The sequence below is a fragment of the Copadichromis virginalis genome, linkage group LG9, assembly GCF_057382275.1.
Source record: "Copadichromis virginalis isolate Kocher_CV1m ecotype Utaka linkage group LG9, C_Virginalis_male_GT1.1, whole genome shotgun sequence".
Taxonomy (NCBI): domain Eukaryota; kingdom Metazoa; phylum Chordata; class Actinopteri; order Cichliformes; family Cichlidae; genus Copadichromis; species Copadichromis virginalis.
Window position 1 is genome coordinate 12,446,562 of NC_140626.1, and position 19,531 is coordinate 12,466,092.

The 19,531-nt window shown below is 40.7% G+C and overlaps 2 protein-coding genes across 2 annotated transcripts; one reads left to right on the top strand and one right to left on the bottom strand.

The window, feature by feature from the left end:
* The first annotated feature begins 2,258 nt into the window (after nt 1–2,258).
* pck2 (phosphoenolpyruvate carboxykinase 2 (mitochondrial)) lies at nt 2,259–13,793 on the top strand. Its single transcript, XM_085467797.1, has 11 exons — nt 2,259–2,681; nt 8,134–8,346; nt 8,448–8,632; nt 9,518–9,588; nt 9,775–9,910; nt 10,020–10,207; nt 10,368–10,530; nt 10,608–10,823; nt 11,259–11,396; nt 12,048–12,143; nt 12,266–13,793. Exons 1-11 carry the CDS (start codon nt 2,650–2,652, stop codon nt 12,733–12,735), a joined length of 1,908 nt encoding a protein of 635 aa, XP_085323923.1. The 5' UTR covers nt 2,259–2,649; the 3' UTR covers nt 12,736–13,793.
* Nucleotides 13,045–17,248, bottom strand: LOC146701381 (myelin-associated glycoprotein-like). The gene is made up of 7 exons (XM_085467807.1): nt 17,176–17,248; nt 16,614–16,997; nt 15,962–16,267; nt 15,642–15,893; nt 15,454–15,544; nt 15,251–15,290; nt 13,045–15,107 (listed from the first exon to the last, which is right to left on the bottom strand). Exons 1-7 carry the CDS (start codon nt 17,246–17,248, stop codon nt 14,868–14,870), a joined length of 1,386 nt encoding a protein of 461 aa, XP_085323933.1. The 3' UTR covers nt 13,045–14,867.
* Between the last annotated feature and the right edge of the window lie 2,283 nt (nt 17,249–19,531).

Sequence of the window (19,531 nt, forward strand, 5' to 3'; positions counted from 1 at the left end):
TGACCCCACGGGATGAGATCTTGCGTGGAGCCCCAGATCGAGGGAGATTATCAGTGGTCTTGTATGTCTTCCATTTTCTGATGATTGCTCCCACAGTTGATTTTTTCACACCAAGCTGCTTGCCTATTGTAGATTCATTCTTCCCAGTCTGGTGCAGGTCTACAATACTTTTCCTGGTGTCCTTCGAAAGCTCTTTGGTCTTGGCCATGGCGGAGTTTGGAGTCTGACTGTTTGAGGCTGTGGACAGGTGTCTTTTATACAGATGATGAGTTCAAACAGGTGCCATTCATACAGGTAACGAGTGGGGGACAGAAAAGCTTCTTACAGAAGACGTTACAGGTCTGTGAGAGCCAGAGATTTTCCCTGTTTGAGGTGACCAAATACTTATTTTCCACCCTAATTTATGAATAAATTCTTTACAAATCCTACCATGTGAATTCATGGTTTTTTTTTTCACATTCTGTCTCTCACAGTTGAAGTGTACCTCTGGTGCAAATTACTGACCTCTGTCATCATTTTAAGTGGGGGAACTTGCACAATCGGTGGCTGACTAAATACTTTTTTGCCCCACTGTATATGTAGGAAAACTAAAGCCTGGCCTCGTGAGAAATGAGCTGTCACTTGAAACCTATTTCCAGCATCAGCAGTTTACCTTTAGGGCGTTCTGCAGTTGTTTTTCTTTATGTTGTTTTCAGTTTTCATTCTCAGTTTTGTGTAGGCTACTTCCACAGGTTTACACCAGGAATGTGAAACTCATTTTACATGGTGGGCCACATACAGCTCATGCTGATCTTATGTTCTGTCAGTGTACAGAAATTTGGATACAAACCAAATCAATTACGTTAATATAACAAGAAGAAGCACAATTTCAATAGTACATCTCAGTTTATCTACGTGATAGATAGAGGTGCAGAGAAGTACACACCCCCATCACCATCAACGGCGCTGCTGTGGAGAGAGTGAGCAGCTTCCGGTTCCTTGGCGTACACCTGGCTGAGGATCTTACGTGGTCAGTACACACAAACAAAACAGTGAAGAAGGCGCAGCAGCGCCTCTTCTTTCTCAGGAGACTGAAAAGATTCGGCATGAGCCCCCGCATCCTCAGGACCTTCTATCACTGTGCCATTGAGAGCATCCTCACTGGATGCATCACCACCTGGTATGGCAACAGCACCGCCTACAACTGCAAAGCTCTCCAGCGAGTAGTGCGGTGCTCTGAACGGATAATTGGAGGTGAGCTTCCCTCCCTCCAAGACATCTACAGGAAGCGGTGCCTGAGGAAAGCGGGGAGGATCATCAAGGACTCCAGTCACCCCAGCCATAAACTGTTCAGACTGCTTCCATCAGGAAGGAGGTTCTGCAGCATCGGGTCCCGTACCAGCAGACTGAGAGACAGCTTCTTCCATCAGGCCATCAGACTGCTGAACACTTCATAGACACCTCAGCTTCACTACTGGAACTTCAACATTATGCACTACATACCGTACAGTAATGCCGCTGTTTTGCACATATTCAACTCTGTATATTTTTATATATTTTATTTTATTATTGTTTACTATTTAATTTGTAAAAATGTGTATACACACACACACACACACACACACACACACACACACACACACGTAGAAAAACATTTAGTATACACATCCAGAAATGCATACACTATTATATATTGTACATATATTTATTAGTTTCAGGTTGGCCATTCTTGTATTTTGCTCGTTTGTGTTGTTGTGTTTTGCACATCTCTGTTGCTTGTGGGGCTCGCACACAAGAATTTCACTTGCATGTGCTGTGCCAGTGTGCCTGCACATGTGATGTGACAATAAAAAGTGATTTGATTTGATTTGTGATAAACAAATACTGCTTTATTAAATGAATGAAATATGCCAGCATCACTCTTTGTGAAATAAATATGTAATAAATCTATTAGTAATTACTTTTGTAGTATGAATGGACATGGTGGAGGTATTTATCAGTGGGGAAAACTGTTAAACTTGTGAAAATACAGTTAAAATTCAAAAATGTATGTTCTGCATCAAATTTTCCAAACTCCTCCAATTGGCCGGATTGGAGTCTTGACCGGGCCGATTCTGGCTCGCGGTCCGTATGTTTGCCACCCGTGGTTTACATCCTTTCCATAAGTCTTGCGCTCCCATCTAAACGAAGTGAGAATCGGTGAGAATGTATTTCCGCGCCCTCGCTCGAACTTCCGGTTACTCCCCTCCACGCTGGTACTCCGTGCCTGTTTGTACTCAAGCACTGTGAAAACTTGCATCATCCAGGAGGGGGGACAAAACAGCAGCCGAACATAAATGGGCACGACAGAAGTAACCTATAGGATATTTAATTGTTCCAGAGGAAGCGCCTCCCCCAGATGTGAGTCGGCCGGTCACAGTTGAGTGTACAAAGCGGCAGACGGGCGGAGGACTCGCGGGGACATCCAGTTTGCCGGTGTGGAGGTGTCTCCGTGTAAATGTACACGTTGAGCAAAGTGCAAGGTCCCCTCAGTGCACGTACAGATATGAGCTCTGACCGACTCTAGCGACTGCTGCTCCTCGTGTCTCCCTCTCAGCTAGCTTTTATGTGCCTTTTTACACTGTGATTTTTTTTTTTTAAATATAAGCTAGTTTAACTTTTAAACCAAAGATGTCGTGCCTTTTACTGGGAGTCATACGAAGGTGGGTTATCGCGGCTTTCTAGTGTTTCTGCGATTTAAATGTGTGTCTGCTTTATTCTAACTTCTTTTGTTTTAAAAGTGTTTTGCTTGCTGTTTAGGTTACGATAAACGCGCGGGCAACAGTCACCCCTTCACTGTATTTTCGATGCTTTTATTTTGAAAAGAAAATGACACTAAGCATGAAAACTGAATTCGTTAAGACCATTTTTTGTATGAAAACTAAAAAAAGAGACCATTTTGAAGTAAGAGTTTAGACACTGTAGCAGTCTTCATTTATTGTAACAGATTTACATATTCCCAAACTATTCTACTATTCTAAGGAGTTCCTGGAAACAGTTTCACCTTACTGTGACTCTTCCTGTTTGACAGCTGTTCTGTTACCTGCTGAAAAATGTCGTTTGACCTGATAGTTGATACTGGATAATGAAGTTATTTGCTGGCACTCATGACACAAATATAATTTCATGTCTTTATGACTGAAGGAACACATCAGGATAATTTGCCATCTAAACTTTGCTGCTTTTACCCCTCCAGGATTTGTGATAAGCCAACATCACACAAGACTGAAAGTGAGCACTCGATGACATTGTGTGTGTGTTTGCGCATTTATTTTGCTATCATGGATGCATGTTAGAGAGTGGGTGAATTAGTGACTCAGTGACCTGTGGATTTTGTTTGTATTTCCACTTGAGAGATTGCTCATGCCCGGAGGCATGTCCCAGAGTATTTTACTGTGTATTCACCACAGTAGGAGGAGTACTAATGCATGCAGCATGTGTGCATGCTCCTTGAAGTGATGTGCTGGCTTGTCTTTGCTTGACGATTAGACTCCTCCTTAAAGAGGCCTTTGACCAGGATCTGTCAGGGCTTTGAAGGTGGACTGTAGGCGTGTCGGCCTGTGGTGTGTGAGGATTGGCTTACTCACTTGGAGGTGTGTTAGGGGAACAAGTTGTTTATCTAGGATAATCAATAACAGAGCTTAGTGATGAGTTCTTTGAAAGTGTTTGGTCGGAAAAATATTAATCCTTAAACATTAGACCAGGTCCTGCTGAATAGTTGTTCCCTTGATGGCTTATGTCTGGATAAATCTATGCAACAATATACCAAGCAGGAGGCAAAGACATGGCATAATCAGATGGTTGACTGCAGGGAAAGTTGGATGAGTCATCAAAGTCTTTACAGGATTTCTAAAAAAATGTAAAAATATCACAGTTTCTCTGTTGCAGACAAAGAAAAGCAAAGCTGCTAATCTCTTCTCCCAGCTCCCATGAGTTCCTTAGCAAGAAAATGAACAGTTAAAACATTTGCTCGTGTTTAATTCACTTCAAATTCAATCCAGCTCATCCTAATCTCAGTCACACTGGAGATAATATTCAGCACCACCCTTGTTAATTATCATCAGCAGTGTGACAATGATGATGTTTTGGAGCATAGGTAATTGATTTACTGTGGAGGGGGTAAAGGGTCTAAAAGTCTGCAGAGCTGACCAAAGGGACCGGTTTATCGGAAGTCACAGATAAGCCTAAACAAAGTGTCGTCATTTTTGGGTCAAAGGTCAAATAATAGTTGTCTGTTACCGTTGCTGTAGAGCCACAGCCTTGTTGCCCAATAGAACGACAGCCAATCAGTCAAAAGCTGCAGACACAGTGTTGTTTGTAGATGATTATCTCGTCAAGAAACGGGTTTAGTGTCTTTCTCAAATACACCAAATGAGCTGCAGCTGCTCCAAACTGTGGGTACAGTTTACTGGTAAGAAAATGTAAATTCAGTTGAAAAGTCAGCTACAGACCTAACGCACTGTGTCTGAAAGCTGCTTTAAAGTTGGCCTTGAGTGTGACAGTAGTTCTTACTCCTCAGCTCTGTGCCTTCACACTGCTGGGTCATGTGATGCCTTGCTCATCTTGAACTTCTTGTTGTGCCTGCTGCTCACACCCTTTGTACATTCAGACCAGACTAATGTGTATGTGTGCATGCATCAGTGAAAGCGAGCACATGTGTGCGTGCGTGTGTGTGTGTACAGGATGTATGTATAATGAACCACCGACTGCTGCCAATTGGAGCCACGTGCCTGCAGCTGACTTCATGTATTGATCTTTGAAACAAAGTGAATGTGTGTGATTTGTTTTGGCAGTTATTAGCTGCTCCTTTTAAAAAAACGGGCCTCTCATGCGACCATAAAGAACACGAATTTCACTTTTTTCTAAAGAGGTCATGGGGTTCAGCCATAGTGTCCACAGACACAAAGCACATGCATTGTGTGTTCTATTGTCAGAGACAGGCAAGGGACACGCATGCAGACACCCATAGGCTTGTGTTGTAACTGCATACATGATGACTCTCAGTGGCTTATGTTTGTGAATATCAAGCTGCTAACAAACAGAGGGCCCTGCACCCACCCACAGACCTCTCAGCATATGTGGAAAGGTCAGCTTGAGGCTTTTAGGTTTCTCTAATAACAACAACAAAGACACCTCATTATCACTGCTGCCGCAAAGTGATACTTTGAGGCTTTAAAAGGTGTTTTAGCTTGTCTGTGGCACTCTAAGTACAATAAGGTGGATTAAACTTTGACACTTTTTAACTTGCTTTTTTTCAAGTGTCATATTTGAAACCATCCTGTGTCCTTTAAAGGTTACATCTTGGAAAAATGTCATACATGAAGATACTAAAGGTTATACATAAAAATAAAAACACAAAAACAAGTTGTTTCTGAGGGGGCCGTACGGAGTGACTGAAGACCAGAAACAACAACAAATATTTAAAAATGCTGCCAACAGACAAAGAGCACCACACACTTCAGTATTACTGTCAAACATCAAACAACAAGGACACCTGTCTGTACATTTACAATGCACTGCAGCATTTGGTACATTTAGACTGGGAGGGCACTGTGGTATTGTGGCACAATTGCGTCATAGCAAGAAGGCCCTGGCAAAAAATCCAGGCTTTTGCATGTTCTCCCCACATCTCAGTCCAAAGACACGAGTTTGGGTTAACTGTTCATTCTACATTGGCCATTGGTGTGAATGTGAACGTGAACGGTTGTTTGTCTCTTTGTGTTAGCCCTGTGATAAATGGTGTACACCCTGGACACGTCATCTATCTTACTCCCTGTAACATCTGGAATACAGCGGCCCCTCATTTATGGCGGGAGTTATTTTGAAAGTTTAACCAAAAGGCATTTCAAGTAGAAATGGGCTGACATATCCTGAGTATAACCATGTATAATATCCACTGAAGTTAAAAAGAGGTGCTTTGCAACATTATACTGCGGTGTGTCAAATAAAAAAGTCAAATATGTAATTTTCAGACCATAAGGTGCACGGGATCATAAGGCACGTTAAGCGAAACAAAGCACTCAGATAAATCAAACTTTATTCAACTCATTCTTCTTGCTTCCTCCACTTCTGTACCATTGATTCATTAATGCTGTATTCTATAACAGCTGCTCTATTCCCATGTTGTTGCAGTATATTAATGACTAACCTCGTATTGTGGATGGATTATCTCAGTTGTTCTCCTGACTGAAGTTTGGTCCGTTTACAGCATCCTGCCATGCGATTGCATTTGTCTCTAACCATCAGGAACCTTAACGTTAACTTTTATAAGTGGAAAAGTGTTAGTGTTCGTCCTCCAGCTTCACTGTTTATGTTATGCTAACATAGCTGTGTCGCTAGCGATCACGTAGCACATCATTATATACCAGCTAGCCCAACTTCAGTAACACAACAAACGTCACTGCTGTTTAGTTTCCTGTCTTCATTTATGTTGGAAGTGATAGCAGAGCTTTATGTTTGAATTTTTTCAGAAATCTTAGTTAGAACATGCTATGTCATGCTTAGGTAACTAGCGAAACTAGCGAGCTAACTTCCTGCTTGCTTCTAACTCCGTTAAGTGTAATAAATTCTGTTTTCATGGATGCCTGGATGTTAGTTACATCTGGTAAAGCAGCAAAGCGGAACGTTTTATTAAAGATGAAAGAATCTAGACAGTTTTTCTCTCAGTGATGCTGCAGTGTTCGTTTGACTTTGGGACATGAAACGGACAGAGTTTAGGACCCAGATTACTCCCAGATTTACAAGCACCTTAGTCCAACAAATACGGTGTTCTGGGAATCCATCCTACCTGACAAACCATCCTACCTATTGTTTCTGCGCGGAAACTGACGGACAAACACCAAACTAGTTCCGCATCACTGCAGTGGCACCATTTTTACAAACTAATTCTGGTTCATCCATTTCACTCAACGATCCGCTTTCTCCCTTCTCATTCTCCGTTGCCGCCATGCTTTTTCGGCCATGTGCGTATGAAAACAAAGGCACTGCGCATGCGCGTTTTACCCATATTCTATCGTGATATTTCATTTTCTTATCGCTGCCTGACATTGTACCGGTATTACCGTAAACGGTATAATATGGCCCAGCCCTATCCAGTATTATAGAATGAAACCAAAGATCAAAAATTGTTTTCTGGTCCAGAACATGGGAATAGAGCAGCTGTGAGAGAATTCAGCATTAATGAATCAATAGTACGGAATCAGAATCAGAATACTTTATTGATCCTTAAGGGAAATTAAGTAGAGAAAGGAAGAAGAATGAGTTGAGTAAAGTTTGAAATGTCTGACTGTTTTGTTTCGCTTAATGCGCCTCATAATCTGGTACGCTAACTTCTACCTTCCTTTAGCATGTCCAGAAGTCCAACTTTTTGTGGGATGGTTAGCATCTTCCTCTGCCTTTTTGGGTGCTACTGCAGGCGCCTTTGACGGTGCAAAATGTTTTGTTGACATTGTTGTGTTTGTTTGGGAGAAAACATACAACCATACAGTACAGCACTTCAGAGTCACACTACTAGCCATAGAAGATTTATGTAAATTTGACAAGCTGAACGTATTCTGTACTGTACAGGAGACACAGACATGGAGATTAATTGACAATGGTCTACAGCCAATCAGGACGCAGAACACAATGCACTGTTACAAAAAAAAGCATGCAAAATTGCACACACAAAAAAACCCGCAAAACAGGGAGGCTGTGAAAGGTTAACCGGGATATAGCGAGGGACCACTGTAGTTCGCCCCCATCCCCTGGATCATTAATTGGGTAAGCGGAAGAAAATGGATGAATAGCTAGATTACATGAGGAGACTCGCCTTGTATTAGTCTCTTGTGGCAGGTTTTTGCAGGAATTTACTCTAAAGAATGAAAGAAGGAAGACGTTTGATTGCTTTATAGATATGTCTCTCAGCTGTCCCCTGGCAAATTCACTGCTCTAAGCTTGGTCAGTTATTTATTTTATGCGTTGTATGGCAAAAGAAAAAACATTGGATTTCAGTCCAACAAATACTATTGTTAAAGAAGTTCTGATCTCTTCAGGTTGGAGTTGTGTTTAGTCTGTTTTGTTGGATTTTTCTTCTAGTCGCCAGTAGAGTGATTTTAAATTGTCCTTCTCTTTCAGGAAGGGTGGTTTCGGGGCGAGCGTCGGGGTTCGATCTCTGGCCTCAATCCCGTCGCTGCCACCCGCGGTGGCCGACTTTGTGAAGGGGGCTGTGGAGGAGTGTAAGCCTACCAATGTACACGTGGTGACTGGGACGCCGGAAGAGACGGCCAACATCCTGGCAGGTCTGGAGAGGGATGGCATGGTCAAGAAGCTTCCCAAATATGAGAACTGGTAAAGATAATGGAACAGCATACAAAACAAAGCAATCACCTAAAGTAGTTATTTGGAAACATGCTGTGAGAGCTTTCAATAATAAACGTTTTATTTGGCAGTTGGTTGGCACGTACAGACCCAAAAGATGTGGCCCGAGTGGAGAGCAAGACTGTGATAGTGACCAAGAAGAAGAGAGACACGATCCCCATCCCTGCTGCAGGGGTGAAAAGCCAGCTGGGTAGCTGGATGAGTGAGTCTGACTGGCAGAAAGCCAGAGAGGAGCGTTTCCCTGGCAGCATGGCCGGTACGTAATTGGACGGAAGTCAAATGTTTGTTCATTGTTGCCAGGAGACCGAGCATTTTCACCTTTCCTCTGTTTTAATTGACTGTCACGTTCACCTCGTTAAAGGATTCTATTTAAAAAGGGATATTTTCATTTTAATGCTAATAAAATGTTTTAAGAATAGTTTGAAAAATGGTTTTAAAAAACAGGAAGGATTTTAAAAGCAACTTAACATCAGGAACTTTAAATAAGCTGAGGTGTTTTTAAAAAAAAATATATATATTGTGAGGCCTGCTTCAGTTTTTTTTTTCTTCTTGTCACTGTTGAGTTTGTTGCCTGTTAGAACAGGATTAGCTTCCACGTTTGTTGCAGTGTTATAAATCCTGCTTTTAGGTACACACCTTAACCTCAAGGTTTAGGTGAGCTTCGAGAAACAGTCATTATTCTGTGAGGTAATAGGCGAACATCTGTGATCCATATATATTTATTTATTGTTTAGGGCTTTTTAGTCTTTATAGTGGTGTGTGATTGCTTGCTCACTCTGTGTGCTAACCTGCAGCTGACCCATAAGTATTTATAAGGGGAGGGGCTACTTTAAACACCTGCAGGTCACTAAAAACATGTTGTACTCTTTCAGCTAGTGTGTGCTTGGATTCTTGGCCAGTGTAACAACTTTTCTTTGTGGTATAGAAAAGTGTACCTTATTGATCATATTAGACATGCAGTCTGCATAGCTCCCAATTATTATCACAAAGATCTCAAGGAAAATGTGTTTACAACCTTTAACTATATCGGTGCTGTTGCTTGATCTACTTGACCTTCAGCTTTTAGATTTGAACCTTGTTTTCTACATCAGCTAAAGTAACTGCATCAATGTGTTGTTTTTAATCTGTGTCCTCACTGTAGGCCGGACTATGTATGTGATCCCCTTCAGCATGGGTCCCGTAGGCTCAGCTCTGACCAAATATGGTGTCCAGGTAAAAGCTATTGTTCTCTCACTAGTTCATACTCAGCAAAAACCTGCAGTAAACACGTGAGCCTGCTGTGCTGCTTTCTTCCAGTGAATTGCTGTAATTTATTTTGTGTGTACTTTTTATTTTTATTAATCACTGGGCTTCCTAAGTTATAGGTCAGCGTAATAATCAGTTTATTTTTTCTTCCAGGTGACGGACTCCCCGTATGTTGTGGCCAGTATGGGTATCATGACGCGTATGGGCACTCCTGTTCTCAATAAACTGGCTGAGGGAGTGGAGTTTGTCCGCTGTCAGCACTCCGTGGGGCGACCTTTACCTCTCAAAGGTGCAGATTTCAAGAGCCTGAATCGAGTTTTATTTGTAATTTCTATCCGTTTTTGCAACATTTTATACATTTTCCTGCCTTTTATTTGTTCCCTCCTTTTTACTACTAGCTCCTCTGGTGAACTCGTGGCCCTGCAACCCAGAAAAGGTGCTGATATCCCACCTGCCCGACACCAGGCAGATCCTCTCCTTCGGCAGTGGCTATGGAGGGAACTCTCTCCTTGGGAAAAAGTGCTTTGCCCTGCGCATCGCCTCCCGCATCGCCAAAGATGAAGGCTGGCTGGCTGAGCACATGCTGGTTAGAATGCTATGTAATGATTATGACCTGAGTCTGAATTAAAGAGGGTTTATTTTAATTAAAAACATTAACACTACAAGCCTACACCTTCTACATTTATTAAAAACGTGGAGTTATATTCTTGCTAATATTAATATTTCCCTCTTTCTTCTCTCTTCAGATCCTAGGAATCACCAGTCCTCAGGGTGTGAAGCGATACATTGCAGCTGCCTTCCCCAGCGCTTGTGGTAAAACCAACCTGGCCATGATGAAACCAGCTCTACCAGGCTGGAAGGTTGAGTGTGTAGGCGACGACATTGCCTGGATGAAGTTTGACAGCCAAGGTGAGTGAAGCACTCACTTCATTTTAGTAATCCAAAAATAATCTGTAGTTACAAAAAGCCCTCTAATCTTTCTGTAGGTAAACTGAGGGCCATCAACCCAGAGAACGGGTTCTTTGGCGTGGCCCCGGGCACCTCCAACAAGACCAACCCCTACGCCATGGCTACTATTGTTAAAAATACTGTGTTCACCAATGTTGGTGAAACCAGCGATGGGGGGGTGTGGTGGGAAGGACTCGACCCCCCTCCTGCTGACATGGCGCTCACAGATTGGCATGGCAAAACCTGGAAACAAGGTGACATCAGTTGTTGTGTATCAGTATACTTAACAGTCAAAGTGTATACAGCACCATCTGCTGGTGAACCAAAGCAAAGTCACAAATTTAGAACTGGGTGGAAGTAGTGATTCCCGGGCCCCCTGGTGGTCTGCAAAGGTACTGCAGGTGGGCCGCAGTATTAACTGACATTCAGATTCAAAATACTTTAATAAGATTATTATGTGGGTTACAGTTACTCCAAGAAAGTAACAGCAACAGACTAAACTAATTAAATAATACAATTTACTACAATGTTTACAAATTTAAGAAATAGCACAATGTATATATGTATACAAACTGCTCAATTATAAATATCAAGAATATTACAGAGGTTAAATTTATATGATTGATATTTAACTCTAATCTGTGAAACGTCGTACAAACAAACAAGCAGTTTGTCTTCTTTGTACACAGGAAGCTCAACACTCTGCGCCCACCCCAACTCCCGTTTCTGTGCACCAGCGGCTCAGTGTCCCATCATTGACCCCCAGTGGGAGAGTGAGGAGGGTGTCCCCATTGATGCCATCATCTTTGGTGGGAGGAGGCCAGAAGGTTGGTGCCAAGTTTAAACACACTTTGTACCCCGGTGGATTCATATTATCACATTTTGGCTGTTCATCCACACAAAAACACCCACAACACATTTAAAATGAAACGGTGCAGTCTTGATGTTCATGGGCAACATGAACAAATATACAACATATACAATATACAGCATATACAAATACAGGCCATTTACCATTCATCAATAACATTTTCAGCTTTAGTGAAATGAAATGGGTTTTTTTTGAGAAATTATAGATGTATTATATATTACACTCCTGTCTGTTTTGTTGGATCAGTCGGGGTACATACTGACTCAAGATGCCATATGTAAATTAAGAGAATATGGTGGCTCTGTATTTTACTGGTTTACACTTATTGGTAAATAAAAGCGGGTACATGGGTCTGGCCTGTGTGGGTACATTGACTTAAAAGGTTGGGAGTCACTGTTTTAATAGAGACACAAGATAGGACTCGCAGTGCTTGAAATAGTCAAGCATTGATTGCAGTTTATGGTTCATGAAGTACGATGTATTTTCTCTTTTGAGTGTATTACAACAGCATGAAGTTTTTAAAAAAATAAATAATTGGAGCGCAGTATAACTTGTAGCAGAAAGTAGGCTTGCACCGAATCTGATCACATGATGTTGATGTTGTCAGGAGTCCCATTGGTCTACGAGTCTTTGAACTGGCAGCACGGAGTATTTATTGGAGCTGCAATGAGGTCTGAGGCCACAGCAGCTGCTGAGCATAAAGGTACGGATCCTCACATGTTTCTGAGATGCAGTTCTGTGAAACTCTCCGGAGCGGTCTCTTTACTTTTGCTGTTTTTCACATAATGAAATAATGAGGAAGTTGCTTTTCCATTTTCCCTCCAGGCAAGGTGATCATGCACGACCCCTTCGCCATGCGGCCGTTCTTCGGCTACAACTTTGGAGACTACCTCGCTCACTGGCTGAGCATGCAGAGCCGTAAGGCCCCCACTCAGCTGCCCAAGATCTTCCACGTCAACTGGTTCAGAAAGGACCCGGCAACCGGCGCCTTCCTGTGGCCTGGCTTCGGTGAGAACGCCCGCGTGCTAGAGTGGATCTTTAAACGCTGCGGCAGAGAGAGAGAGGACGAGGCAGCCAAAAAGAGCATCATCGGCTGGGTGCCACAAGATGGTGCCATCGACACTAAAGGTCTGGGCAGCAAGGTAGATATGGGCGCACTGTTTGACGTGCCCAAGCCTTTCTGGCAGAAGGAGACCCAGGAATTGAAAGCCTACTTTACTCAGCAGGTTGGCACTGACCTGCCAGCGCAGGTGGAGGCTGAGCTCAAGGCACTGGAGGATAGAGTACACAATTAAAAAGCCTCCTGACAGGAAGTAAACAAAGAAGCAGGGAGGGAGGTACTCAGGAAGCAGAATTCACATCATGAAGGTGTAATCAGAACTAGTGACCCGAGTTTACATACACAAAAATTTATAAATGAATAAATAAACAAAAAATGGGTAGAATGAATCTTATGTTGAGGATTCAGTCATAAAACCAGCAATAATGTGAATATCAAACTTTCCCTGTGTATGAAAACGCATTCAGTGACTCCTGCCTGTCCCTTTGCAAAGAGAATTGAGATGTGAGATTATCAGTACAACACCTTCTGTTTTTGGACATCATTTTACACTGTTGCTATAACATTTGAGGCTGCTGCTGGGTTGGTAGGTGGAACATCATACTGAAGTGCAACCAATGGTGCCTTTTAAGAGTTTTAACAATAATGAGTTCAGGCTGCAAATGTTTACAGGCTGAAGCCCAAAGATTTTTTTTTTTTTTTTAGAAAGAAGATGCAGTCAGAACATTTTTAATTCATTAAAATAACATTTTAAAGGATTATTTTTATCACCACTTTTTAACACTTAACATCCCTTCCAGGACTGACTCATGAATCACTAATCATTCAAGACATCCCATAATAGTTTTGTTATAAAAACACGTCTATATATATATATATATGAATATATATGTATACACGTGTACACATCAGAAGAAAGGATTTTGTTTTATACATGATTTGAAACACTGACTGCTCGGTTATTTAATCATTGGCGGGGATGGTGTTAAATACACTAAATGCACATACATTATCCAGCTCTCATGAAATGTCATTTTAATGTTAAAATGAAAGAAAAAAAACCTTAAAAATGCATTAGCTGTTCAAAAGTGAAAAGTTTAGCGGGTTTTCACTGAGGCCAAAGATCACTATGCATTATTCATCTCGCCAATCGCATGATTTGATTTCAAGCGACGTTTACTTGCAGTACGTGAAACGTTGGACCAATTCAAGTCACTGAGATTATAAGGTATTTGTAGAAGTTGTACGCCGAGGATTTTATTACAGTGCAATGAATAAACCTCTTTTAAGGCAGACACAATGGCTGGTGTATTTTTTCCCCCACAGTACACAAGTCTAACACTTAAAAAAATGTTGACAAATATTACATGCAGAGTATTTCACACTCACAATGTCAACACAGATACATTAGTGTGATAACGTAAGTGACAAAACCACATGAGAAGTAGAAAGTTTGGTCACTGAACTGTGAACAGCATGAATAACGCTGGATGCATACACTTCAGACGTGATAAAAGTACTTACCACAAAAGGTAACATCATCTTTTCAACAGGACTGAACTGAATGCGAAATAGCAAAGAACTCTTTACAACTGACAGTTCAGTTACACACCGAAGAGCTAAAAATAACAGGCAAAATATTCAAACGTAGAAAGTAGTATCAGAACTAGGATTCAGCTATGAAAACACCATGTTACTAGTAACAAGTCTTTATATTTGCTGTTTTTCATATATTTTATTTAGAGTCGGGCCCTTTAGGCTCCAGCCTTGTCAGGTCTGAGGTACGTACTTTTAGCACTTCAAAGCTCCTCGCTTTAGAAGCCGTCTCCATCTGTAAACACATCTGATGCAGATTACACCTCTGATAATACTGTGTCATTGCAATGTAATAAGAGGAACATTGTCCATTCCTGTAAGATACCCTAAAGGTTATTTTTACTAAATAATATTTTTCTTCCCTTATAACCTCCTGTTACTTCCCTTGCTCTACTGTATCTACCGGGAAGTACTTTTAGTTGGTAAAAAAGTACACGTGAAATTCAGTAAATGTCGGGAGGCAATAAAACGGGTTAGGTAATAAGGTACGGGCTGTATTATGAAGTCCTACAACAAACACATACAATATGAGGAGGTTTTGAGTTTCTCCTTTTCAGAAATACTTGTGTGGCCCAGTCAACTAGTTCCTTGACTGGTGCAGCTTCTGCTCATGGATTTAATGTGAACACAGGAAATCCTCTGCAAACGGCTGCCTGAACATGGTACAGAAGCATGGACATAAAACAGACTGCACAGAGTAATTGGTTCTATTTCAGTGAACTCGTTGCTCCACGTTTCTTTCTTTGTTCAGAGGTTGTTAACTGATACTTCTCATTTTTTCTTCACTTTAGCATAAAGTTCCTCTTGGCCATGAGCACTCTGTGTTAAGCTGTTTTCTGGCTTGTTGACTTTCACCTGTGCGTACACCGTATCCTGCTGCTGTCCTCTGTCCTGCATTGAGCCAGAGGGCACTTCATATCCCAGTGTGGAGAAGTTGATCTCTCCATAGTGGATGTTTTCTTCCTCTTCTTCTGTTTTACCTGTGGACTCTTCGACAACCAGCTCTTCAGTCTGTAAAACGAATCAAATAAAAAGTTCTGTGACATATAAATCTGGTAAGCAGACTGCACGGATGCAGGTACTACTGTAAATAATCACCTGAACAGTCAGGTAATCTACAATTAGTTTTTTTTTTTTAATTTTTATTTTCTTACCTGAGTCTGTTGTTGAGTTTCATGTTTTGACTTTAAGCACCTGGAAGACATGAGTGACATTTAAATATTAGATAACTTTAGGTTAAATACTGTATGTATGTATATATGTATATATATGTATATATATATGTGTGTATATGTGAGTAAAGTTGAGCTTGATGGGAAAGCAGATCATGTTTCTTGCTTTGATGTGTGATATTTACCAAGCCAAGATAACCAAACAGATCAGTAAGATGAACCCAAGGATGCCTCCAAGAAGTGGACCCAGTGGTAAAGAACCATTATTCTGTTGTCCTGATAGAAAAAAAAAGAATGATATTAAACAGTAATCAAAGATATGATTTAATGTGTGTTGTGTGTGTAAAACGTTGGTGATGTGGTTTGTCTTTACCAGCACGAATCTCTGCTGATGTCTGATTGCCCAGATCATTAGTTGCCACACAGTAATAAACTCCTCCATCTGTTACATTGAAGCTGTAAATCTCTCCTTCAGATACTTTCACAGCTCCATCTCTGCTCTTCTTGAACCAGGTGAAGCTGCTGACTGGAGGTTTGGCTCTGCTGGAGCAGGTCAGGTTCACCCAGCTGCCTGCTGACACCAAACCTGATGGACTGATGGATGCTGAGGTGTCTTTAGGAGCATCTGGAGAGAAAAACATAAATATGTTGTCCGATGGGATTCAGTTCAACAACAAACTCTGATTGTCTTACATGAAACACTGAGAGTCTCTTCTGTTTCTGCTGTCTTGGTGTCTTTTCCTTGGTTCACAGGGTATCTGGCAGAGCAGTTGATCTTCTTTCCATCATGTGTGTCTGACAGAGTGATGTTCTGCTGGATTTTAGTTGTAAAGCTTCCATCTGTGTTTTCCTCTGTTTTGTTGTGAGAGTCTTGTGTGAGATTCCAGGTGAGTTGAGGAGGGGAGTGTGGACAGGGAGTGAGAGCTGAGCAGGTTATAGTGACAGACTCCTTCTCCTTCAGATCACCTTGGATTGTAATATTGGGCCTCCAAGGAGAATCTGTGGTTTAACATCACAGACACAGTTTGCACACTGATAATACAGGAAATACAGTAGAAAAAAAAAATCATAATTTTTTACTCTGTTAGAAAAGAAAAAATGGATCATTAATGTTGTTTGCTGTTTTTTAAACGGTCAAACATCAAACAAGATGTAGTATTTGATTCTCTCTGTGATATCATTACGGTAGTACAGACATTCTGGGATAATAATAAATACAGAATAATCAGACTGAATTCTGTAATAATTGAACTTTTAGTTCTTTCTGTTGATTAACCCAAAGCTGCATCTGATTACTCATTTTAGTTTTCAGAAAACCTGGACAATAAAATGAAAACTTTCTCACCTTTAATTTTTATTTTAAGAGGATCACAAACAGCTGTTGCTCTGAACGGCCAGTTCATAATTCTGAAGTAATATGTGTTTGAATAAGTTGTGGTTAAGTTGGAAAACAGAGTGGTGCAGTTTTTCTCCTTCAGGTTTCCTGTAATATTCATTGGATAGATGTTAACTGTCCCACTGCTGTTGAAGATCACGTTTTCTGGATAACGTTTAAAATTAGTATGACTTTTAATCCACACTGCAAAGACAGGTTGTGTGCTGTCAAACTTTACTGGTCCAGTTTCACTAAAGTTACATGGGATTTGTAAACAAGATCCACTCAGAGCTTCCATCTCTGTTGGTGCAGTGATGAACAGGTGTGTGTTTGGAGGACAAGCAGCCAAAGTACCTGGAAAAAAAGATAAATACACAAATACACATGAGCAAAAACATAATTATGATAAACTAAGTTTAGCAGATGTGTCTCTTTTTTCTCAACAGCTTTAGTATAAACTGTGTGACTTTGTAAAGTTTCTCTATCTGCACTGATCTGTCAGACTGTAAATGACTGAAATGAGACGACTCACTTGGAATAAAGAGGAGACTCAGTAACATGATGTCTGTCATGATGTTCACAGACTGAACTGTCACAAAACTCATCACCTGGAAAAAAATATAACATCACTTAAAGGTTTGATCAAATCAGGAACTTGCATTGTTTTATAGAGCAATACAAAATTTACATGTATTTGAAATCAGATTAAAAGTGTGTGATATAAAAATTTAGTAAAATATAAAAAATGTTTTCTTACCAAATGATCACACAGCTACAGAGAGAGACAATGTGTGATTTCAACAGAAACACAGTGAGTGAAACACTTCTGTGTTTAGATGTTTTAATGTCAAAGCAAACAGACCTGCGGTGCTTTTGGTTTTCTGCCTTTCTGTATTCAGTCGGTCAGTCTGCTTTTTATGTTCCCCTTGTGCACTCTGCTCTCACTTCAGATGCTGCCAGTCCCACCCGCCTGCCTCTAGATTCACCTGACCTGAGCCTCCACTCACACACTAACCTGTTCTTCATTCTCTCATTAACATTTTTGCACATAGAGCAGCTCGTTTCCCCCAGAGACTGTGTCTCAGCTTTCCACAGTTTTTTTCTCCTGCCTGTTTTGATCTGGATTTTTGTACTTTACTCACAAAAATGTCTTCTTTGCATTTTTATATAACTCCTGGTTTTCGCTCTCGGTTTTCAGACTTGCACTCTCAATACTATAAAAATACACAAAGTTGTCTGGATGCATGCTCAGTCATCTAGATAAATACTGTAAATCCAAAAAGGTTAATTCTGTTCTGTCCAGATAAATAGAATCAACCTTTTGGAACAGACAAACCTTCCTGTGAATAAGAAAGTCAGCTCAGTCTCATCAGGGTGCAAATAAATTAATTAAACTAATGATTACATTTTCAATTTCACATTTTCATCCAGGCCTTCAGGTTTTATCCTATTTGCCTGTTATATGTATCAGTATTTTAACTTTACAAATATATAGTACAATTCATTTTTTAAAAATTTATAAACACAAATCTAAAGCAAGATGCAGCCTTACATCATACAGAAAGGTTTTCTGTTCAGCACACAACAGTAACACTGAAGTCACAGCTACAGTGAAGTAAATAACACTGATCATCTTGTTACAGTGTGATGTTCTGCCGGCCCCTGACATCCATATTGATGTTACTCCTGTAACATCAATATGGTTAGGTAAGGAGTGACATCAATGTGACATTTAGTTATCATTTCAAACCAAACAGACACAACAGCAAATATGACTGATGCAAATATTATAAGAGGTACTAACAAAAAGAATGCCAGACCACGTGACTGAGTAATTTTATTACAGAAAGCTGTCTGTACTCACACAGGTTGTGGAAACTGTGTCCGCAGCTTCCTGTTGACCAGCTTCCTCAATTTGTTTAAACATTTCTTGTTTTATTTAATGACTCATTTATCAGTTGAGCCACTTGGCCAAAAGCAGACATCTAAATATATTTCTCTTTCATCATATCTGGAGTTTTCCCTCTGAAAAAAAGTATCAAACGTAATCATGTATCATGAGAAACTTCAGAGTAACACCACAATAAGCACAGTTAGGTTGTTGGGCAGGAACAACCTAACTCTGCTATGTTATCTGCTATCAGGAAACTTTAAGTCACATCACAGATTCCAATGTTAGTCAACTTAAAAAGTAAATATTATGCATGTTTCATGGCTATTTCTTATTTTATCATCAATATTTGAAAATCATACAACCATACAACACCAAAGTGTTCCCAGGCCAGGTAAAAGAAATAATCACTCTGTCATGCCCTGAGCCTACCCCGGAGATGACTGAAACATCTCACAGAGGCTACGTTCACACCAATGTGTTTTTGTTTGAAAATGCATTGTTTTCTCTCTGTTTGGGCCTCCCGTCCACACTGAGATGGTGTTTTCGCTGATGGAAAATGCAGCATTTTGAAAATGCTCTGAAATACGCATACATTTCCAAACGGTGCTTTCGCGTCGCAGTGTGGACAGCGAAAACGGAGACTTTCTAAAACAATGACGCATGTTAGTCATATGATGCAGTCATGTGGCCAATTAAACTAAGATAGCAGAGGGCATTAAACAGCAGTTGCTTTGTTTGCTCGCAATTGTGACAGCCCTATTAAAGATTAATATCAGGTTGTACATGCTCCAGATAGCTTTTCTTCAAATTCTTTAAATCTCACTCGCTTTTGCAACTTTGTACTTTTCTGTTATTCGCAGCAACAACTCCACCTCATTGTTAATCTTGAAGATTTGAAAACAGCGTTGTCGTCTGAAAACGCTACATGTCCACACTAGCATTTTCAGTCACTTTCACAGAGTTGCGTGTCCAGGGAGCAAAATTCATTTTTCAA